The 25007-nt window shown below is 37.0% G+C and overlaps 1 protein-coding gene across 1 annotated transcript in view; it reads left to right on the top strand.

The window, feature by feature from the left end:
• Nucleotides 1-24783, top strand: part of LOC131167999 (pyruvate kinase 2, cytosolic-like) — a 78360-nt gene extending 53577 nt beyond the window's left edge. The window contains exons 10-16 of the mRNA XM_058127122.1: nt 9278-9422; nt 9537-9625; nt 14441-14536; nt 14636-14703; nt 14788-14887; nt 16432-16488; nt 24510-24783. Coding sequence (XP_057983105.1) covers nt 9278-9422; nt 9537-9625; nt 14441-14536; nt 14636-14703; nt 14788-14887; nt 16432-16488; nt 24510-24662 — 708 coding nt within the window. The 3' untranslated portion in view covers nt 24663-24783. The remainder of the gene's footprint in view (nt 1-9277; nt 9423-9536; nt 9626-14440; nt 14537-14635; nt 14704-14787; nt 14888-16431; nt 16489-24509) is intronic.
• Nucleotides 24784-25007: the final 224 nt, after the last annotated feature.

The raw sequence follows: 25007 nt of genomic DNA, 5'->3' as shown, positions 1-25007 counted from the left end.
TTTGAAGCCATAAGGAGATTTATGAGGGAGAGACATAGAGGGGAAGTTGTTTTGCAAAAGAGAGGAAAGACATTGCAAGAGAGAGCTTGGTATATCTTCAAGAATGCTATTTAACCATGTGGCAAACTAAAGTATGAAACTGCTTAATTAAAACATACCCGTTTTTGGCTATGTTGTTTCTTGATTGTCTAACATTCTGATCCATATAGCATAGGTCTTACAACCATCCTATAAAACTTTTTTATTTTATTTTTTATTTTCATGGTATTCTATGATCACACAACACATCCGAAGCACTTCTTCATTTTACCTACCCTACCTTAACTCTAGTTGTAACATCTTCTTCTAGTTATCCTTCATCTTGCAAACTTAAAACAAAATCCATTATTACTTCATCCCTTTTCCATTTTTCTGTTGGTAATGGTTGCAATAAACTTGCACTTGATGTCCAACTTTCACTTGCTGACATTTCGTCATAAAATCTTTCACTTCCTTCTTCACACCTGTCCACGAGAATTGCCTTTTCAAATCTCTATACATCTTATGGCTACCAAAGTAATGTGCCTCTTGCAATACTTCCCATTTCAAATCATGTGGAGCACAAAGTCTGCCCAAATAACGAAGTCCTCTATTAGAAGATTTTGTCCACCCTTCAGAATGTATACCTTCCTGAAACTGAGGATTCTGCTGTTGTCCTTTGATAATTCATTCTAAAAGTTGGCTGTGCCATTAAGTTATATACACAAACCTTGTCTCCTAAGGGGTTGTTTGCAAGTTAAAAGAATCTATAGTTTTCAACATTTTCCACCATTGAACTTTCAAATTTTGTCAACGTGTATTGGGACTTCCTGCTTACTGCATTGCCTCAACATTTTCTTTACTGGGGTGATAATAGAGTTAAAAATTATAATCTTCCAAAATACTCCACCCACAATACTCCAGCACTACCTTTGCTTTAAATTCAATTCCTTCCAAGTAAAGAAATAATTAAGGCTTTTATGATCTAAATACACTTCAAATTTGTCTCCAAAGGTATGATCACCATAATTTTAATGCAAATACAACATCATCTAATTCCAAGCCATGGGTAGGATAATTGTGTTCATGAGGCTTTAATTGTCAAGATCCATTTGCAACCTCCTTTTCTTTTTGCATCAAATGCACACCCCAACCCATTCAAGGAAGCATCTATATATACTACATAATGATCCTGGCTATTGGGAAGAACTAACATTGGAGCTGTTGTCAATTGATGTTTCAACATTGTTTACATTCATCAATCCGCACATATTTCTTTCCTTTCCGTGTCAACTCAATCAATGGCATGGCTATTTTGGAAGATTTCTGCACAAACCTACAACAATACCTTGCCAAACCCAGGAAAATACGGATTTTAGCCTCATTTTGAAGAGTTTTCCTACTCAATACAACCTCAACTTTAGAAAGATCAACAAATAACACATTTTTGTTTATGAACTAACCCAAAAATTTCACTCTAGTTGTCCCTAACTCACATTTCTCTCGTTTAGCATGTAATTAATGCTCTCATAATGTGTGTAAAGGCAATAGAAAATGTTGCTCACGCTCTTCCGAGTCTTTGTATATATCAAAATATCATTGATAAATACTATAATAAACTGATCCAAGTATGGTTGAAAATTTATTCATCATACCCATGAAGATTGTTGGTGCATTGGTACCTCAAATGGTAACACAAGAAACTCATAGTGCCTGTAACTTATATGCCTATACTGTGTACGAGAATGCAGTCTTTGGAATGTCTAATTCCCGAATTCTCCATTCTACTTGCAAGTCAATCTTTGAAACATATTGAGATCATGGTCTTAAATTTCAACGAAACTGTCTAAATTTCCATCAAAATTACAACTTTCCATCACCCTCAAAATCGAAATGGCTATTGATTTGCATGTTACATAATTTCCATTAGAATTTCTTTGAATTGTCCGATATTTATCTAAGTCATTTTAGCAAAACTCATCAAAATTTTAACTATAGAATGAAATTTCCTTGGAATTCAAAATGTGAGATTTTGACGCAAAGTGAAAATTTTCTCTTAATTTATCTTATTTTTTGTTGAAACAAAAAATTATTACAAGGGCTTTTGAAATAATATGAAAAGTTAAACTCATGACTATTTTATTTAACCTTTCATGTATAAATTGTCATAATTTGTGTAATAATAATATTTTGATTTATAAATTTCATTTATATTAATTGAATATGTTTAATCATGGTCTTAAATTTTCATGAAATTGTCAAAATTTTCATTGAAATTTCTACTTTTGATCACCCTCGAAATTGAAATGGTACACAATTTTCATCTTGCATAATTTCCGTGAAATTTCAAAAAGAATCATAAAAAATTTATTGAAATCTCGAAATTTTAACTATAGAATGAAATTTCCTTGAAATTCAAATGTGTCAATTATATGCAAAGTGAAATTTCTCTCTTAATCTTATTTTTTGTTCAAACAAAAAAATTAGTGCAAGGGCTTTTGAAATTGTATGGATAATTAAACTTACAACAACGTTTTATTTAACCATTAATATCTAAATTATCTTTATTTGTATAATAAATAATATTTAATTGATTTATGAATTCCATTTATATTAACCGAAGGTGTTTAATGTTCATACTATATTACAACTATTGTGCTACATAAGGAAAAAGAGTATTTAATTTATAATATACTAGTCCTAAAATTTACATTCTTATGTCTATTAACCATTTCTAAAATTTCATAAAAGAATTCCATGCTTTACTACTAGTTTCCATCATTTTTTTAAATCGAAATTGAAATTGACATGGAAATTTCCATACTTTTGGAGCTTTGAAGTTTTAATCGAAATTGAAATTTAAGACCATGTGTTTAATACATATATTACAAATATGTTTAGTACACATGTTATATTACAATTATTGCGCTTCATACTCAACATAGATGTATTTAATTTATAATCTATTAGTCCTAGAACTTACATTATTAGGTCTATTAACCATTTCTAAAGTTTCATAAAAGAATTTCATGCTTTACTACTAATTTTATGTTTTTTTTTTTTTTTTTTTTTTTGCAATTGAAATTGAAATTCCCATCGAATTTATGTTCTTTTGAAGCGCTTCAAAATTTTAGTCGAAATTGAAATCTAAGACCTTGGGTAGAACACAACGAAGAACCACAGGCACATAATAACTCAACGGGAGCTATAGACCATGGTCTTAAATTTCCACGAAATTGTCAAAATTTCCGTCACCCTCAAAATCGAAATGGCAATCGATTTTGGTCTTGCCTAATTTCCGTCGAAATCTCAACGAATCATCCAAAATTTATTGAAATCTCAAAATTTTAGCGAAACTTGTCACAATTTTAACTATACAATGAAATTTCGTCAGAATTCCATTTTCGTGGAAATTTTTGATTTCTCTCACCCTCGAAATCGAAATGGCAATCGATTTTCGTCTTGCCTAATTTCCGTCGAAATCTCAACGAATCATCTGAAATTTATCGAAATCTCAAAATTTTAGCGAAACTTGTCACAATTTTAACTATACGATGAAATTTCATTTAGAATTCAAATGAGAAATTTAGGAATGAAGTGAAATTTCTATCTTAATTAATTTTATTTATTTTATCGAAACAAAATATTATTACAAGTGTTTTTGAAATTATATGAAAAAATAAACAGAGTAACATTTTATTTAACTATTCATGTCTAAATTATCATTATTTATATAATAAATAATATTTAAATGATTTATGAATTTCATTTGTATTAACTGAATATGTTTAATGTATATTATCGTACAAATATGTTTGATACACATACTATTTTACAACTTTTACACCTCATACAAAACATAGATGTATTTAATTTGTAATATATTAGTCCTAAAACTTATATTATTATGTTTCTTAACCATTTCTAAAGTTTCACAAAGAATTCCATGCTTTACTACTAATTTCCATTATTTTTTCAAATCGAAATTTCTGGCCAAATTTCCGTACTTTTGGAGCTTCGAAATTTGAGTCGAAATCGAAATTTAAGACCTTGCTAACATTATGGCTGGCAGCAACTAGAAGCAGGTGTATGCAAGGCCAGGAAATAGTCATCAAACACCAATTAAAACCAACCTGAAACTGATACAAGATTGCAAGCAATCAATAACAAATAGATGCAGCATCAAAACAGCATCATCATGCGACAAAACTAGCCTGTGGAACAATGGAACAGCAAAAGCAGTATACCAGAAATAGGGTATAACTGACCTTCACATCAGCAAATGGCCATGAATGCTGTACGATGCTGGACAGCCTAAATGAAAGGAAGAGTGTTCCTAAACAACTCTCAAACCAACCAGAAAATCTGATCTGAGAACTGAATGCAGAAAGATAAGAAAACTGAAAAACAAAAAAGAGTATCAAAATCTACTTGGATAAATCAGATTTAGAGAAGAATAATGTTCTGATACCATGATGTAAATTTAGAGATGGAGGAGATAAGAAGAGAAGAGGAGAATAGGAAAAGAAAGAAGAGGAAAAATCGGTCAGCTGTTTCCTGGAGCATACGTACAGCTCAAGGTCTGCCTTCTTATATATTAATAATAAAAAAGGCACAAAAGAGAATAATGCCCCACTCAAATCACATAATTAATAAAATAGCATATTCTCGTCTGATATATTTAAATCATAACACACTAGATATTCATAAATACCCTATATTATGTGCATGCCTATGTGTCACGGGCTAAGCTTGTTCAGGGCATTATGCTTGCCTATGACCGCTTATCTCGTGTGTTTGGGATGGGTTTCCATCATGTAAATACTAGTGTAGGGTTATTTTCTAGTATTTCTTTCATTGTAAGCCAAATAAGGCAGTATGACTCCTCGGTCACTTTGATGTTTCCTAGTGCTAGAGTGAGAATGGCCTAGAAAGCTCTTTAAGGGAGGGTGAGTGTTCATCAATCATTGTAAAACTCACTAGCAATTGTCAACGTGCTTAGCCTACTTGCCTCCCTCGCTAAGTACAACATGTCAACGGAGGATTTATTAATGAATTACGTTTGCTTCAATATTTACTGCTTGGTTGCCACGGCTTTCATGAATTGATTATAATTTCCGCTGCTATCTGATTGAATGTTAATGAAAGTGCTTCGTGGATGAATGTTGGTAAACAAAAGGCTGGCTAGTTAAACAAGAGTGCTTTAGCTAGCGCCGCACGGCCCTTCACAACGGTGTGAAAAAGGCGGACCGTGACATTTGGTATCAGAGCCCAAGTCGGTGACACTTGGTGAGAGCCCAAGGTTGAGTTGCTACGTGAATTCGATTGCCTTCGTTGTTGGGTTTGGAAAGCTTTGGTAAGTGACCATGGCACCAAACAATGCTGAGAGGATCAGCGTGCTGGAAGCACAGGTTGAAGAGTCAACCAACACTATGGCCGCGGAGGTGGCCCAGATGAGAGAACTTGTTGATGAAGTGAGGGGATCACAAAAACATCAAGCAGGTTTGATAGGCGACATGTCAGAGGACTTTCGCCACACTGTGGAAACTTTGCAAGCCCGGATGGCAGATCTGGATGCAAAGGTAAATGTGATGGTTCTTGCTATGGGGAACTCCAACACTCCGGGAGTAAGCAAAACCAAGGTGCCAGAACCCAGGACATATGGGGGTGCCCGAGATGCCAAGGAGTTAGAGAACTTCTTGTTTGATGTGGAGCAGTACTTTCGCGTTGTGAGGATGGCCTCAGAACAGGCAAAGGTGGATACTGCAACCATGTACTTGGTTGGTGATGCCAAACTGTGGTGGCGTACCAAGTACAGAGAAATTGAAAATGGAAGCTGTATGATTGATAGTTGGGCAGACTTGAGGAGAGAGCTCAAGGCCCAATTCTTTCCTGAGAACGTTGAGTATAATGCAAGGAGAAAACTGAGAGATCTCAAGCATACGGGGTCAATCAGTGACTATGTGAAACAATTTTCTGCTTTAATGTTGGATATTCGGGATATGTCGGAGAAGGACAAGTTGTTCTATTTTCTAGAGGGGATGAAACCGTGGGCAAGAACTGAACTTCATAGACAAAGGGTTCAAGACTTGTCAACTGCACAAGCGGCTGCAGAACGCTTGACAGACTACGCTGGTGATGAGACCACTTCGTCCAAATGGTTTGGCGGAGAGGGAAACGGTGGAAAGTCTTTCAAGAATGGCAAACCCAAGAGTGGGGGAGCCGACCCTAATTCATCAACCTCACAGGAAGCTTCGTCGTCTCGAGGGTTCAACACACCCAATGGAAAGGGGAAGAGTAAAATTGAGTGTTTCTTGTGTCGAGGTCCTCATCGAGTTTTTGAGTGCCCTCACAAAGCATCACTTAATGCCTTACAGGCTTCTATTGCAGAACAGGCAGTGGAAGACGATGGGGAAGAGGATGATGCCCCGAGGGTGGGTTCAGTGCGGTTGGTGAACGCATTGGAAAAGCAGGCAAAAACACCGAAAGTTACACGAGCAAAAGGGTTAATGTTTGTGGACTTGAGGATAAATGGGAAGAGTACTCGCGCTATGGTGGATACAGGAGCTACTCATAATTTTGTTTCGCAGTTGGAAGCAGGAAGACTCAACTTATCCTTAGAGAAGGATACAGGACGCGTGAAAGCAGTTAACTCTGTAGCCCAGCCTACTCTGGGAGTAGCCAAGCAAGTGGTTATAAAGCTTGGACAGTGGGAAGGTCATGCGAATTTCACAGCGGTGCCATTGGATGACTATCCAGTTATTCTAGGAATGGAGTTCCTAATGGGGACGAGGGCAGTGCTGATGCCTTCGGCTGGTTCCCTGTGTCTGATGGGAGATCACTCATGCATGGTGCAAGTCGTTGCAACGAAAGGAGACGAAGGGAAGTCCCTTTCAGCCATTCAACTCAATGAAGGATTGGGTAAGGGTGAGCAGACACGTCTAGCCACGGTGGTGGTAGACAAAGAAGTAGGCCAAGAGCTGGAGCCTACGCCCATCCAAGCGGTGTTGGATGAGGATAAGGAGGTGTTGCCGGATAAGCTGCCTCACAATTTGCCTTCACGACGGACTGTGGAGCAAGAGATCAAGTTGTTATCAGGAGTGAAACCACCTGCTAAAAGGCCATGTTGGATTGCGCCTAGAGAGATAGTAGAGTTGGGGAAACAGCTTGATGAAGTGGAAGCGGGATGTGTTCGCCCTTCCAAAACACCGTTGGGAGCATCGGTGTCGTTTCAGAGGAAACATGAAGAGCATCTACGGAAGGTGTTCGACAGGCTGAAGGGAAACAGTCTGAATATGAAGAAGGAGAATTTCTCTTTCGCTCGGCGGAGCAACAAATTCCTTGGTCAAGTCGTTGAACAAGGTCGTATCCGGAGGGGTATGGAGAAGGTAAGGATGATTCAAGAACGGAAGATCCCCACGACAGTGAAGGAGTTGCGTTCCTTTCTTGGCCTTACTAGTTTCTACAGGAAGTTCGTTAAGGGGTATTCGCGGAGAATGACTCCAATGACAGGACTACTGGGGAGGTATTATTGGCCGCACACGCGGGATGATGTGGTTAATTATACCAAAACTTGTCTCACTTGCCAACAAGACAAGGGGGAGCGGAAGAAGTATGGTACTTTCATAGCCGCACCAAAGTACTGTTCGGCAGAGGGGACGACACAATTGTTCCTTGTGACTATTGTGAAACTTTGGGGTTTTCCCCAAGTTATTATTTGTGACCAAGATTTAATGTTCACTGACAACTTCTTAACAGAGTTTTTCAGGATATTCAGGTCACACCTTGACATCTCTTCGAGTTATCATCGACAGACAGACGAACAGATGAAGAGATTCAGAGAGCTACTAGATGAGTACTTGCACCATTGTGTCAATGACAACCAGAAGAATGGCGTGCAACTACTTGATGTGGCTCCATTCTGTGGCAACGCCGAAAGGCGCTCAACAACCAACAAGAGCCCTTTTGAGCTTGTTACAGGCTAGCTGCCGCTGTTACCTCACACAGTGGGCGAGCCGTACAGATGAAAGAGTCCCAGGGCGTACATCTTCACCAGCGAAGGGAGAAAGAATGCAGAGTTTGCCCAAGCCTATCTGGAGAAAGCTTCTAAGCAGATGAAGAAGTGGGCAGATCAGGAGAGAAAACCGCAATTTCATGTCAATTGCCTCAAGCCATTCAACGCCAACACCAACGACCTGAGCAAAAGTCAGTCAAATAGTGCAGAGTTGAAGACAGTGCAACCTGACAGACATGATGTTGAAGAGATCCTTGCAGACAGAAAGTTCCAGTCCTCAAGGAAGAAGCGGCAGAAGTTCCTAGTGAAGTGAAAATGCCTTGATGATACAGAAATCAGCTGGATTTCTGCGGAAGATTTGAAGTCATTCGTGGACAAATTTGAAGTGTACCTATCGCCAAAAGTCTACGAGGACGTCGACCGCATAAGTGGGGGAGAATGTCACGGGCTAAGCTTGTTCAGGGCATTATGCTTGCCTATGACCGCTTATCTCGTGTGTTTGGGATGGGTTTCCATCATGTAAATACTAGTGTAGGGTTATTTTCTAGTATTTCTTTCATTGTAAGCCAAATAAGGCAGTATGACTCCTCGGTCACTTTGATGTTTCCTAGTGCTAGAGTGAGAATGGCCTAGAAAGCTCTTTAGGGGAGGGTGAGTGTTCATCAATCATTGTAAAACTCACTAGCAATTGTCAACGTGCTTAGCCTACTTGCCTCCCTCGCTAAGTACAACATGTCAACGGAGGATTTATTAATGAATTACGTTTGCTTCAATATTTACTGCTTGGTTGCCACGGCTTTCATTAATTGATTATAATTTCCGCTGTTATCTGATTGAATGTTAATGAAAGTGCTTCGTGGATGAATGTTGGTAAACAAAAGGCTGGCTAGTTAAACAAGAGTGCTTTAGCTAGCGCCGCACGGCCCTTCACAACGGTGTGAAAAAGGCGGACCATGACACTATGGTAGACCCCAAGATCTTGCTGAACGTGATCCCCATCCAGTGTAGTTTCAATATTTTTAATGCCAAACAATTTTGGAAATTGCTATGTGAATAAGAGAATATTTTGTGTATAATTTGTTAAGCATGGGTTCAGTATATTATTAGCATAATTTCTGAGGAGTTTTTAATAACAAAACAATAAGTAAACATATAACTTTCCGCATGCAGAAAATTATGACCATTGTTTTAAAGCACTGATCCATGTTGATGTTGTGAAATTGGTGTTAATGTCTCTTTCTGTAGGTTTTCTTATTTCAAAAGTCTGCTGTGCATAAGTGCAACATGGTTGGAAAACCTGCCATAATTACTCGAGTGGTTGATAGTATGACACAGAATTTACGACCAACTCGTGCAGAGGCAACTGATGTTGCTAACGCAGTTCTTGATGGTTTGTAACTTGTTGCATTCAAACATTATTTGTTTGACATATACTTACCCACATACACATATATCCTTCAAAAAATCACTAATACTGATACTTTCTTTTGATGTTCTTTATAAGGAACCGATGGTATATTATTAGGTGCAGAGACAGTTCGGGGCCTCTATCCTGTTGAAGCGATAAAGATTGTGGGCAGAATTTGTGCTGAAGTAGGTATTTGTATTATTAGTCTGGGAAACACTACTGTGATGATTTGTGTGAAATATTCTCATTCAGAAACCTTATTTAGAAGAAATGTATGAAAACTGAATGCCAATAATGCCTTTAAAAGTTAGAATTAAGAACCAACGAGATAAATGGATGTGGACAATTTAGTGCAAGTGAATGGGACTATATTGTCCAATTAAAGCATCAAATCATATGCATGACTAGCCAATAATCACGCATATCTGAAATTTTTGTTGAAATTCCACTTTCCACCCACTGAAATTGAAATAGCAGTAAATTCCTTTAAAATTTCCATGAATCATCCAAAATTTGTTGAAATCTTGAAAATTTTGCCACTTTTAGAAAATTTGACTTGAACAAAATTTCCTTGAAAATGAAATTTGGGATTCAAAACCCAAAAAAAGAGATTTCCCTCACAATAAATCTTTTTTTTTAATTGAGACCAAATATTTTTTGAAGAAGGATATGAATGCTAGCTTTCAACTAGATTACCACTTTACCTAAAAGCTTAAGCTATTAGGTTGTGGGCCAACAATGTATATCCAGCTTTAACACTCCTCCACACATACAGCCCGACAGGATGTGGAGAGATAAAGACACGGTAATATCATCCATTATAGGAATAAAATAATTTTTTTATACCACACAATAAATGTGTGCAACAAGACTAGAACCCAGGACCTCCTGGTAACCAACTCTGATACCATGTTAGATTACTACTTTACCTATATGCTTAAGCTTTTAGATTGAGGGCCAACAATGCATATCAAGCTTTAACACAATCTTTTGGAATTTTATGCAAAAATTGAACTTAGATATTAATATTAACTGCAGCATTTTATTCAATCTTGTTAAATCTTTATATTCATTGTTAACCCATAACCTAATAGTTTAAGCTTTTAGCTAAAATGGTATCTAACATGGTACCAGAGCTATGGTTACCAGGAGGTCCTACATTCTAGCATTGTTGCCCGCGTTTATCGCAAGGGGTTAAACCTTGATATATATTGTTGGCCACAACATAATAGCTTAAGCTTTCAGGTAAAATGATAATATGTCTAAATTACTTGTGTTTGCATTATAATTAATATTTAACTGATATATAAAGTGAAATTAGGAATAGCTTCCCAAGAGGGGGGGTGAATTGGCTTTTAAAAATTTCTTTTAATTCCTTTTTAAAATTCTTAAACTTATTTTATTTCTTTTAACCAATTCGTGACTGATTTGTTTAATTTGTTAAGCACTCAAGAACTTAGTTTCTTTACTTAATTTTTAACCATACAAACATCCAATCATTCAACCAAACCAATCAACTAAAATTAGAAAGTAAACAAACAAGCAATACACAGCACTTATGTAATATAACAACTCAAGATGGTTGTTTGTTTATATTTTCCAAATTTGAACCAAGCCCTGTAGTGAATGAGAATTTATGTTTGCTGATGTAAAGCCCTGTATAGATGAATCAAATCACTTTTTCCAAATATTTAGAACTCAAATAAACTCTTGGTAAATTTATCTTTGGGATGTTAACCAAGTAACGTACTTCCGTAAGGTTTCCGCAAGATATGGCGTAACCAACGTACTCCCTTTTAGTTTCCGCAACTCAAATCAAAATTAAACCTTAAGTTTGTTTGATTTCCAAATATTACGTAGTATATATGATTATCAAATAAATCATCCATGTAATTTAAATATGCTGAAAATAAAGTGTAAGGGAAAAAAAGAATGAGACGGAAATTTTTACGAGATTTGGCCTATACCCAGCCTACGTCCTCGCCTTTGGCAAACTACCAAAGGATTCACTAGTTCAGTTCCGTTGACGGGTGGAACAATACCGATTACAACACTCCTTGGTTAAGGCTAGAGTCCGCATTCTCCAAACTATATTCCCTCTTTCGGTCACTCCTTACATAGGCTAGAGCCCGTCTCTCTAAGCAATGTCCCTTGGCTTAGCCAACGATCCAAACGACCCTTGGAACGTCAAAGAATTATAAGAAACACAAGATAAGATCTGCGTACAAGTATACTCTCTCAAAGAGCAAGTTAGTACAATTTCAGCACTATATACTTTGAATGTAAAATATCAATATGAAATACAATGAAGCTCAAGTGTAGAATTCACCAATATTCTTCTTAGAAGAGGATTAGCAGTAGGAATTCAAAGGAGGAAGAATTAGCACTTCAGAATATCTCAGTAAAATAGATTTGCAATGAGTGAGCAAGAGAGCTTTTGAAGAACAAGAGTGCTTTCAGCTTTACAAGCAGATTTTTCAATTCTTGGATGAGTTTTGATTTGCAAAACCATGTATTTATAGGCTTTCAAACTTGTTTCCATGTTGCAAAAGTCTCCTTAGAGAGTTTCCCAAGTTTTTAGAAAGTTTGGAGCTCAAACGGTTATATTTTAAAATATTAGAAGTTGAAAAACTTTCCCGTTGAACAGTGTTTAGATGACTGAAGGTTCGAGTTCAGTCATCTAAAGTTCTTGAAACCCCTTTAAAATAGAACTAGATACAGGGTCAGATGTCTGAAGTCAGAGTTCAGACGTCTGAGGTTCAGGTTCAGATGTCTGAAGTTAGAGTTCAGACGTCTGAACTGCTACTGCCACTTTCTGTCTTGTTCTCTGACAGCAGTGACCCTGCTTCAGTGTTTTAGCCATAACTTTTTCTATATAACTCCAAATTAGGTGTTCTTGGTGTCAAAAGAAAGTTAAGAGAAAATCCTACAACTTTCATGTTGACCACTTTTTAAAATAATGAGTTTTTGATAGAGAAAAATTCACCTCAATGCGGATGTATAAAAACTGACAGCAATTGGAAAAACTCTTTTTGATGCTTTTCATTCCAAAAATGATTCTAACCTTTTTAAAATAATTTTTGACTTTATAAAAATATTTTCCAGATATTTTAAAAGGTATTTAGGTCTAAGAAGTTAACTTAAGGGCTTCAAAATATTTCAAATGATATTTTAAATATTAAAGCACTTACATGAAAACTTCTAAAACTTTTCTCATTCTAGGTTCTTGAGTCTTCATGTTTTGTCCTTGGATTGAGTCCATCTTTTCTTCAAGCTTCCATATTCTTTGAGCTTTCTCACTTTGCCTTTCTTTGGCTCTTTTGACTTTAATATGCCTTGGCTTTCAACAACTCATTCATGTCCTCATATTCTTCAAGGTTTCATATATCATCTTTAAATCCATGCTTGGGCTCTTTTAAGCTTCATTTGATCCTAGTGGGCACTTTGACCTTGCTTTCTCATATATGAGCCCTGAAACAACATTACTCACACAAATATGTTAAATTCTACTTGTTTGTTAGCATCAAAACAAGATAACAAGATTTTAAGCCTTGTAAGGCCAACATAAAGATAATTATATTAGTTGATATACTTGAAAAAAATATCCGGAGAAGATAATGATCCTATTTGACCGCTGTACATTGCTAACATTAGGAAATGGAATACTTAACCTTAAGTAGCTAAAATGTCAATGAATCACATCAGACAAATGGATCCTGTAGAAAGTTCATATATTCCTAATCTCCCATAAAAATATTATTGTACTGTCCTTAGTTACAGTTATTACACCTTACACACTGCATACCTGTCATTGATGTGTTTTGTTTAAATTGTTTTGGTTCTAAATCTTGCATTATGTCTATTACCAGGTTCTAAATTTTCTTTAAGAATTACATGCCTCACTACTAATTTCTATCATTTAAAAAAAATACTAAAATCAAAATCAAAATCAAAGTGGACACAGACATTGAAGTTCCCTTTGAAATTTCCGTACTTTGAAGATTTGTCTGAAGTGAAAATTTAAACCTTGTGCATATCTACCCAAGTGACTGCTGTTTTAGACATTATTTCTTGAGTTGGTTATGCAGACCCTCTTAAAGAAGAACTCATAATTCTATTCCAAATTCTTTTCCATTCTCCAAGGCTTAGGAACGCTTGGTTCTAAAATTGGAAACAGCTTAGAAATTTAAGCCTCAATAGATACACACTGGTGTTACAGTTACATTCTTTCCTGTAAATTACAGAACTAAAGATTTACGGCCCACTATGTATGGGCTAAATTCAAATGATATGAATTGATAGCTCTGATTGTGTTACTCCATGATTATTCTGTGATCCAGATGGATAAGAACCTTGTTGCAGTGAATACCAAAAGGGGCTCCAATACTGCACCTGAAAATAGTTACTATCATTCAGCTGCATAAATTACATGTTTCAAAAAAATCCATGCTGCTTATGGGAAGGCCAGAAATTCTTTTTAGTGCATCTTTCTTTGACGTGCTATCACCATTCCCTACATTCTGAACTGCACTTTTGTGGCTAATAGTTGGTCATGCTGCTCACTGCCACGATTTTTTTCATGTGTGTTCTTTTTTAAAAACTCTGCCTTATTATTGAAGTGCTATTGAAGCAAATGCCCCAGCAATTAGGATACCATCACCATTTGTCTCCTGATCCAGAAGAATAGTTCTTGTATTTGTTTTTTTTTTTTTTTCTTCTGGTTTGCAAGAAAAAGGTGTTGGGAACCCCAAACACTGATTTTCCTATTTTTTCTCATTGAACAGTTAAGTTAAAGACAATAACCTCCTTGTATGAGCATTAAACGTTAATCTCAAAGCATTGGCTGTAGGATTATCTCAGGTGATATTAGACCCACACAAGTTTCAAAACATCTGAAATCTGAAAGAAAATTTGTATCAATTCCCAACATACTGTACAATTTTTACATAAAATTAACAGTATACTGTTCTCACTGATATGAACAGATGCTTCATTTGTAGGCTGAAAATGTTTACAATCAGTCACTTCAGTTCAAAAGAATTGTCAACCATGTTGGGGAGCCTATGTCTCAGGCAGAATCAGTTGCTTCATCTGCGGTATTTGAGATTTTCATCTTTTAATACATACAGATTTAACAACCTTCTCACTTCTCACTAAACAACAGGCCTTGTGTTTGTTATTCATCTCCTTTACAGGTACGTGCTGCTATTATAGTCAAGGCTGCAATCATTGTTGTCTTTACATCATCTGGTGGAGCAGCAAGGTGCTTCCATGCACACTTACAAATAGGAAGTAAAGAGTAAGGATTTGAAATAACTGGCTGAAAATGTTAAGTTTGTATTGACAGGTTGATTGCAAAATATAGGCCATCAGTTCCAGTATTGGCTGTTGTTGTTCCTCGACCTAGATCAAATTCATTGAAATGGACATTCACTGGATCATTTCAGGTATGTAAATATCTCTTCACCATGTTTAGGGCCAAACCATTTCTCTCTCTCTCTCTCGCAAGCACGCGTGTGTACACACACATTGTTCCAAATTTGCCTGCCCTCTTTTTACTGATATATTCAAAGAAGCAGAGCACACAACAAGGGGCCTGCGAACCTTATATCGGTAGCTAATATGGGTTGGTGAACTCCTGTAAAAGCACCAGGAGGTCCAGCACTGAAGAGAAAAGCAACACAATGAAGATCACTCTATCCCAAAGCAAATGGGAACTGAATTATCCCTAAAGATCCTCACATTCATTTCCAACCACATGCACCAAATAATAGCAAGAAAAGCGCAACTCCATACAATCCTGCAGCACTTCTTCTGCCTTAAACTGATAACTTAAGAGATACAACTCCTCCACAGAGTTCAGACCCACCCAACTACTTTCAAATGCTATAAATAGAATTCACAACTGTGAGAATAAGGGCCGTGCAAAAAAAATACAGGGACTATTGTCACTGTCTTGCTTACACAACACAAAAGTATCAGATGATGAAGCCTTATTAGGCTTCCTCATCTATAGACAGCCATTGGTATTTATCTGTTTGAATCATGCACCAATAAAAAGCCTGAACTCTGAAAGGAACCTTAGCCTTCAAGATAAACTTTTCTAGAGGGTAGGAACTATCAGCCAAAGCCCGGCTAAGATAAGCATAAAAGGATTTATGGGTGAAATTACCAAAACCTTCAGGACACAAAAGCCTCTTGTCCAGAGAGAAGAAAACACGACAGAAAGAATATAAATCAACGACCTAAACTAAACCACCTCTCTGTCATTGAGATGAAGAAAGAGTAGAAGATTCCAAGAAGATGCAAAAGCCATCTGAACCATAGAAGTTAGAAATAAGAGTATCATGATTGGTAGAAAGGTGATATAAACGAGCAAAAGCATCACAAAGAGAGACATCTCTTTTGTGCAAATTCTACCATTATTGAATTTTAGAACCATCTCCCAAACGGTTGCAAGTCAGAAATAAAAGTGGGATAACTATGAGAGTTAATTTTGCTGGATTGCTTTATCTAAGTACTCATAGTAAGTACTTACTTTTTAATACGTTCTAAATGGGGGCCTTAGTTTCCAAAGAAAAATGACATAACCGCTTCCCCCTTAAGGAAGGCCTAAATAAGCCTAATGCCACTCATGAACATTACAAAGCTAAAGAGGCAAAACAAGAGAAATCCTGCAAACTCAAACTCAAGCCAATCAAACTAGACTCAGACAAATTAATCTTCAGTCCCAAAACAATTTGATCTTCCAAACAGTTCAAGCATTTTTAAAACCTCCAAATCATCCTTCAAAAATAGAATAATATCATCACAAAGCTACAGGAACCAAAACCTCCTCCCCACCAACATTCAACCCATCCACATAACCCAAGGCCTCATACCAAGTCTTATGTTCATTCATATTCAAACAAGACAGCTATTCCAAGAATTTAATGTTATTTGTATTGTTAAAAATTTATGTATTTCTAATAAATTGCCTTCCTTGATGCAGGCTAGGCAATTACTTGGTTTCAGAGGAGTCTTTCCATTTTTGGCAAGTCCTGATATGGTAATGATTTCATAGCATTTCTCCTGAATTTATGCATATAATGTGTGCCCATTAGACATAGGTTTTGACAACCTACTCATATTGAAATTCAATATGTTGCTTGGTCAGTGAGTTGTCTCTATGATGTTTCCAGTTGGAGTCTTCAGCCATTAAAATGGACGCTCAATTGATTCTTTCAAACTACTGTCTTGGTGACCAAAAAAATAGATCAGATAAGAGTTTTAACCCTAGAATTGCACAAAATCGAAGTTGACATATGTCCATTTGATTGATGGAATGGGTAGAATATCAAAGTGGTGCTTTGTAACAGCTTGAGATTTTAATGTATCTTCTTGCTGGTTTAACTAAAAATTTGTTAAATTTAGACATATTAGATAACACCATGGTGGGTCAATTTCCTATAAAAATGGGTATGAAAATTCAGCCAAACACATATGTTAGAGGTTATTTATGTCTTTTAGTATTATTGTTAAATTTGTTAGTATGTTAGTGAGAGTTAGTAAGGTTATTATTGTCATTAGAATGTATTTGATTTTTATTATAAATAGAGGGAGAGACCTATCTTCAAGTTGGATCATTCATTTAATCAAAATCTCAACATGGTATCAGAGTGTGACTCAGCCATCGCTGGAAAACACCTTCCCATCAGTGCCCTTCTCAGATCCATGTCCACCCTTCATTATTTCACAAAACCAACCATATCCCCAAAAAAAAAACCCTCTGAAGCTTACTCTCACAAAACCCCACTGCTGGCAAGTGCCCCACATGCTGCCATGCGCCAGCCAAATACTGGCAGTGCCAACCCCACGCGCTGGTGCATGATTGAGTTTCCAGCCACTTTTTTTTTTTCCCCCTTTGCCATGTTCTGATTTCTTTTCTAGACCATAACATCAAGCTGTTGGGCATGTTTTTTGCTCAAAGATCCAATCTTTTTCGACCATGCACTCATGGTAATCCATCAGTTGTTGTTTGGTGTTCGTGAAGGCTTCTTTGTGAGTTTCTTGGAGCAGTGTCAGTGTTCGTAAGTATAGTTGTGAGGCTGCGACAGTGCTCTATTAGTTGGTAAGTCATTCACCTTGTCTGTGGTTGTGTAAGTACTTCACATCGTTTGTGATTGTCCTAATTAGTTTTGATTGTTCTTCTTGTTTGACATTGGTATCACTGCTAGTTTGTGAGTGTTGGGATGGAGTCTATGAATCCCAAAAACATGTTTCCTTCATTGTTGACGCGGATAAAAACTCGAAAGTTGGATGAAAAGAATTATGTTCAATGGTCTAAAGCTGTTTGGGTTTATTTAGCAGGATTAGGAAAATTTAACCACTTGCTCCAATCTGATCTTTCTGATAAGAAGAGAAAAGAAGTGTGGATTCAAGAAGATGCCTTGATTGTTCCCTTCTTGTGGAATTTGATGGAGCCACATATTGCACGGATATGCATGCATCTAGATATTTGCAAGGAGATTTGGGATTGTGCCAAGCTTCTATACTCTAGTAACATTACACATATGCATGATTTATCCGAGGAGTACTTTCAGTTACAACAAAGAGATAAGAGCATTGTAGATTATTTTGGAGAGATGAAACGTATTCATGAGGAGCTTAATGTCATGCAATCTATAACCTCCGACATTCGTGAGATGTAGAAGCAAAGGGAGCAGTTGATATTTTTTCAGGTTCTAGTAGGCTTGAGACCTGCATTTGAGGCAGTCCAGTCCCAAATACTTAGTAGTATAGAGTTGCCATCATTTGCCGATGTTTATTTTCGTGTACTTCGTGCTTCCTTTAGTAGCACACATTCTCCTACTCTTGCATTTGGCTCTGAGTGGACAATCTTTGCTACACAGGGTGATTCTAGTTCTCCACCCAACAGCTGCAGAAGTTATCGAGGTGGTTTTTAGTAGTCATGGTGGTAGAGATGGACGAGGTAGAGGCACCCCTCGCAAGTGCACTCATTGTGGAGGAGGTAATCATACTATTGAGCAGTGATGGGATCTCCATGGTAGATCTTCACGTGTTGTCAATGCAGCCACCACTGATTTCACACATTTGGGGGTAGCCAATGCAGCCACCACTGATTTCACACATTTGGGGGTAGCCAATGCAGCCACCAATAACTCCACACCTTTGGGGCCAAGTGGGGGTGGGGGCGGGGCGCGGGGGGGGGGGCAAAAAACAAAAACTATGTCAGAGAAAGAGTATTTCAAGTTCCAACAGTATCAAGCATCACAACAAAATTCTCGTCCCAATGCATCTTTTTCCCAAACAGCTCCCACAATTTGCTTGTCATCTAATACTTCCTGTCCTAGTCCTTGGGTCATAGACTCTACTGCCACTGATTATATCACTGAAATATCTAATTTCTTCTCTACTTGTCAGTATCCTGCAAATTTACCTTGTGTTACCTTTTTTGATAGATCCACCACTGTCCTCAAGGGAATTAGGACTGTAAATCCAATTTCTTCTATTTCTCTTCCTTTGTTTTTGTATATTCCCAAGTTTCCTTTCAATCTTTTGTCTATTAGCAAGATTACTAAATCCATAAATTGTTCAGTAACATTCTTACCTGATTTTGTGGTTATTTAGGATTTAAAGACGTGGAAATCAATTGACGGAGGGCGTGAAGCTAGTGGACTTTATCACTTTGAGCTGCTATCTCCTTCTATCGCCTGCATTGTTGCTGCCACAGCTCTCCAAATTCATTGTCAGTTTGTCACCTTGGTCATCCTTCACTGAAAAAGTTGAAACATTTTGCTCTTGATTTGAGTTTTGCGTCTAGTCTTGATTGTGAGTATTGTCTGTTATGAAAACACCATCGTGTTCCTTTCCTTCCCTAGTCAATAAACAGGCTGCAAACCCTTTCATGTTAGTCCATTCTCATGTTTGGGGTCCTTGTAGAGTTATGTCCAAGTTGGGTTTCCGATACTTTGTAAACCTTTGTGGAAAAATATTCAAGAATGACTTGGCTATATTTACTAAAAATCATTCTGAGTTATTTCATATATTTTGTGCCTTTTGTTCTAAAATAAAGGCTCAATTTGGTTTTCCAGTTAGAATGCTTCGAAGTAATAATGCTAAAGAGTATTTCAGTTCACAATTCACTACTTATATGACTCATTTTCGTATTGTCCATCAATCGCCCTGTGCCCACACTCCTCAATAAAATGGGGTTGCAAAGAGGAAAAAAATGACATCCTTGAAATCACTCACAGCTTACTTAATCAAATGCATGTACCTAAAGTGTTTTGGAGTGATGTTGTACTTACTACTTGCTAACTAATCAACTAGATGCCATCCTCTGTTCACAATGGGTAAAATTCCCTACCCAATTCTCTTCCTAATTTACCTTTATTCTTTCTCCCTCCTCGTACATTCGGGTGTGTGTCTTTTGTTCATCAAGGTGGATAAATTGGATCCTTGTGCTATAAAATGTGTCTTTCTAGGCTACTTAATACTCAAAAGAGTTATCATTGTTATGATCTTGTGCTGCATTGCTTCTTTGTTTCTAAAAGTGTTGCCTTCTTTGAGTTTATACCTTACTACACCCAGTCCTTGAGTGCTTCTGAGCTCAATGAATCTCTTCTTCTACCTAATCTTCAAGATTCTAGTTTGCTGTCCTTGCCCTATCAACCATTTGAGTCTCCATGTAGTTTAAATCCTTCTCATCGTCTTGATCATCCTAATTTGTAGGTAAATTCACAACGGAGTCTCTAAGGAAGAGAGTACCATCTAGCTTCTACTACCACGCCTTTGGTTTCCTCATCTAATATCTAGTGATCATATTTCCCGTGATGTTGATCTCCCATTGCTGTTTATAAAGGTAAATAAACATGCCAAACGTCCCATTACCAACTATGTTTGTTATGAATTCTTATCACCCTCCTATTATTGTATTGTTACTACTCTATTATCTATCGCTGTTTTGAAATCTGTTTCAGAAGCCTTAGCCCATTCTGGGTGGAGGAATGCTATGGTTGAAGAGGTGAATTCTTTATAGGACAATGAAACTTGGGACTTAGTATCTCTTTCTCCTAACAAGTTTGTGGTTGGTTGTCATTGGGTATACATTGTGAAAGTCAACCCTAATAGTTTTGTGGCTCATCTGAAGGGATACACTTAGGTGCATGGTTTGGATTATTCTGACACTTTTTCTCTGGTTGCCAAACTTACATCAATACGCCTATTCATCTCCTTGGCTACCACTTGTCATTGGTCTCTACATGAGTTAGATGTGAAGAATGTCTTCTTCATGGTGATCTTGAGGAGAAGGTCTATATGGAGCAACCACCTGCATTTGTTGCTCAAGGGGAGTCAAGCTTAGATTGTCAGCTTAAGAAGGCACTATTTGGTTTAAAACAATCTCCTAAAGCATGTTTTGGTCATTTCAGGGTTGCAATACTTGAATTTGGTCTTCGACGGTGTGCAGTGGATCATTCCGTGTTTTATCATCATACTTTATCGGGTAGGATCCTTTTTGTTGTGTATGTGGATGATATTGTTATCAAAGGTGATGATAAAAGTGTTCAAAGTCTCAAACTTTTTCTACAAACTAAGTCAAACCAAAGATTTGAGATGATTGAAATACTTTTTGAGTATAGAAGTATCTAGGTCTCATGAGGAACTATTTTGTCATAGAGGAAGTATGTTCTTGATTTGTTGGATGAAATTGGATTCTTGGGATCCAAACCACTTGATACACCCATGGATCCTAACAAGAAGTTAGTGTTGGATATGGGTGATTTGTTGCCTAATTCTGGAAAATACTAGAGACTTGTTGGAAAGTTGAATTATAGCACAAGCACTTGATCAGATGTATCTTTTGCAACAAGTGTTGTGAGTCAATTTCTAGATTCTCCGATGACAAGTCATTGAGATGCAGTAATTAGCATCTTAAAATATCTCAAAGGTGCACCTAGGAGAGGTCTTTTATATCATGATCAGGTTCATACTTATATTCATGGATATACATATGTAGATTGGGTTGGAACGAAGATCCAAAAAGGATACTATATCTTGGTTGGCAGTAATTTGGTTTCTTGGAAGAATAAGAAATAAACTATGGTAATTAGGTCAAGTGCTGAATCAGAATATAAAGCTATGGTTCATACTAGTGAACTTGTCTAGTTGAAGAACATGTTGGAAGAATTGGGTTTTTCACATTCTCAACCTATGAATTTGATATGTGATGATCAAGCTGCTCTCCATATTGCCCCCAACCCGGTCTTTCCTGAGCGGATGAAACACATGGAAGTTGATTGTCATTTTTTTTTAGAGAAACTTGTGCAGAAACTCGTTACTACCGCTTATGTGAAATTTGATATGCAGCCTGCTGATTTGTTTGCCAAAGCTTTGGGAGCTGCTCGTGTTAAATTTATTTGTAACAAGCTAGGAGCATATGATATGCTCTAGCTTGAGGGGGAGTGTTAGAGGTTATTTATGTCTTTTAATATTATTATTAAGTTTGTTAGTATGTTAATTAGTTAGAGTTAATAAAGGTATTATTATCATTAGAATGTATTTGATTTGTATTATAAATAGAGGGAGAGACTTATCTTCAAGTTGGGTCATTCTTTTAGTAGAAATCTCAACAACATACAAGAATATGACCAATTTATGAACCGAAGTCTAAACATGATAAAAGTGGTCATTGTCTTCCTTCTACCAATGAAAAAAATGGAAAAGTGTGAGAGTAAATCCTTATACCAGGTATGGCGGCTGGGGGGAATCTATAATACAGACTAGCAGTGCCAGGATGGGGAAGTTCATATTTTCAAGGAATGTTAAATCTAACATGAAAATGCTTGTTTAGAGTCTCAGGAGTCGCTGATGTCCTTATTTTACAAAAGAACTCAAAAGTCAAACTAGTCAACTGTTTTGATTGTACTGCCTGATGGTCATGAATGTACCAGAGTTGAGATGCTAATGAGGCCCAGCTGATGAGGTTTGGCACCTGAAAGAATGCCTTCCAACCCTTTTTGAAATTCTCTTTTCCTAGAACTTGCATCCACCAGTTCTATGTACAGATAATTTTTTGTGGCTTTATAGAAGGGGCTTCTTGAGAGGGGAGGAAAGCTTGCATTGTACACAAGTAATGAATGTAGTTGATAGGGCGTAGACCTAGAGGCAATCCTTATCCAGCATGAAGGGTTTCTGGTGAAGATCTTCTGGGGGCATCTGGGGGGAATGAGAGAGAATCCAAAACGAGATATGGGAAGGAGTTTGTATTTATTGGTTTTGAAGTATGCGCATCACCTGCCAACGAGTAAATACGTCACATGGAAATGTGACCAATGAGGAGTTAAGACATGGTTATAAGCCCACTTGCTAACTGTATATGACACATGGCCAGGATTTAGCAGCTAAAGAAGCCATGTGTTATGAGTGACACCTAGCAGACGCATTTAAGCAGCTGAGGAAAATGTTCAAGGCCTAAGGGGGACTGCGCGTCCATGAACGAACTTCAATTTGAACTCTTCAAGCCAAAATGCTTCATATATGAGGACAGGATTGATAAGGATCCTGCCACATATCCCCATGAGCGATTCCAAGCATGCCACACCGGCCTTTTGCAGAGGTGCTAGCATGAACTAATATGTAGTTGCACTTAATTATACATTTATATGGACATAGGTCCAAAATTGGAACAAAATCATAATTGGGACAAAAGGCAAATGTAGGCATCTGCAGGGTTTTTTCAATTCATAACTTCGTAGCAATGTTCCCACTAGCTCCTTCAGGCTTGAAACATCATCTTTATACTTTTTTCTTTCTTTTTAAAACTAGAAACAAACATCATGTAAGCAGAAAGTGTAAAATGCCAAACTCATTGTAGTAACAATTTTTTAAAGTACTGACTTCTGGTTTTTGACAGATTTCTAGATTATAAATGTTTCACGGGCAGATTTCTAAATTATAAACATTTCACATTCTTTTGTTTTGGATGATTAATATTTTGGAGCAATGTTTTAATCCAAAGTTATTTTGCAGCAAAGACATGAGGTTGTAATATCCTTCTTATGTTCTGCGTGCTTGCTAAAAACCTACAAAATTTATACCATGCATTCTGCAGTCAAGAGACAAATTCATGCGATGCGTGAAGTTGAGCTGAGGATGCCAGGATAGATTATTAGTAATACAAGACAACGTTGAACAAGACATGGATACCTTCATGAGATTATATAACTAGAAACCATTTAGGACAAGATGAAAGAAAACAATCTGGGTGCACTGAAGATCAGCCAGAAGGATTGAATTGATTTGGGGCACCAAGAAACACAAATTTTGATGATATTGATGCAAAGAGATTTTTTATGTGGGGGCCAAATAATATTCATGAGCATACAGCAAATGTTGCCCAGCCTGCATTGAGTGCTATGACAGACCCTTCCTTTTTTAAGGAATCCAGGTATGGAGGTTGGTACAAATTATGGTTGACAGATATAGAATGAGTTGTCAAGCATGGGCTTTCATGAGCTAAAGCCAGTAATGTGAGATTTTTTTTTCAATGGGTGGGGACTTGACATATCGGCTTGAGAAGGCACAAACAATTAATAGTATTTGGGAAACATGGGTGCGTATTCCATCAGTGGACAGGATTTAACCAAAGGTTACAAAAAATTCTCAATCCTTCTTTAGGTACTGCTGGAACTCTTATGAGGTTTTTGGGCATCCTATGGAGTTGACTTCGTGGCATTTTGTCTAGCAGACTAGGTAAAGTTTGAGATGAGACGAAGCATCTTAATGTGTTTTCTAGTGCATATTTTCCCCCTCTCTCTCTCTCTCTCTCTCTTTCTCCTTGGGCAACATGTATTTGAGCTCAAATTGTGATAGAAACAAAAGCTGGTCTCCTTGAATTTTATTTAAAAAAATTTTAATGGCTGAAGTAATAAACAATATTATGTGCATTAACCACTCTTGTTATATGATATAAATAATTATTCATTTTTGGAATAATTTTAGGGTGATTAACGTGTTAGTGTATACTGCAAATGTAATTAATTATATTCTTTATTTTATTTTTGGCAGGCTACTGCACAAGGCTCTGGTGAAGAACCAAGGTTGAAATTGGCCCTTAATTATGGCAAATCTGTGGGATTGCTCAAACACAATGACCAGGTTGTTGTGTTTCAAAAAGTTGGGGACTCATCAGTTGTCAAGATTGTTGAGATTCATGACTAGGTTATGACTTACGATCGAAAATCACCAGATTCCTTTTTTCTTTTTGTATTTGCAGTCAATTCCACTACTTTTCTGGTGTACCTCCAACCTAATATTATATTTATGTTATGTGTATTAGAACGATTCAGCTGCATGTTCCCTGCTTCATTTCTATGAGTATCCCCTACTGAAGTCAAATATAAAACCAGAAACCTCTGCAAAAAAAATAAGTCATTTGGCTGTTGCCTGGATGGAATTTAGTGTTGAAAAATTTTCAAAATCATTGGTCTTTTTCATTTCGGGTTTGTTAAACCTCATAACACACTACACTATTGAGAAATATATGGACAGCTTTATCACATTAGA

This window comes from Malania oleifera, chromosome 11 (genome assembly GCF_029873635.1).
Source record: "Malania oleifera isolate guangnan ecotype guangnan chromosome 11, ASM2987363v1, whole genome shotgun sequence".
NCBI lineage: Eukaryota > Viridiplantae > Streptophyta > Magnoliopsida > Santalales > Ximeniaceae > Malania > Malania oleifera.
This window is presented reverse-complemented; position numbering and strand designations above follow the sequence as displayed.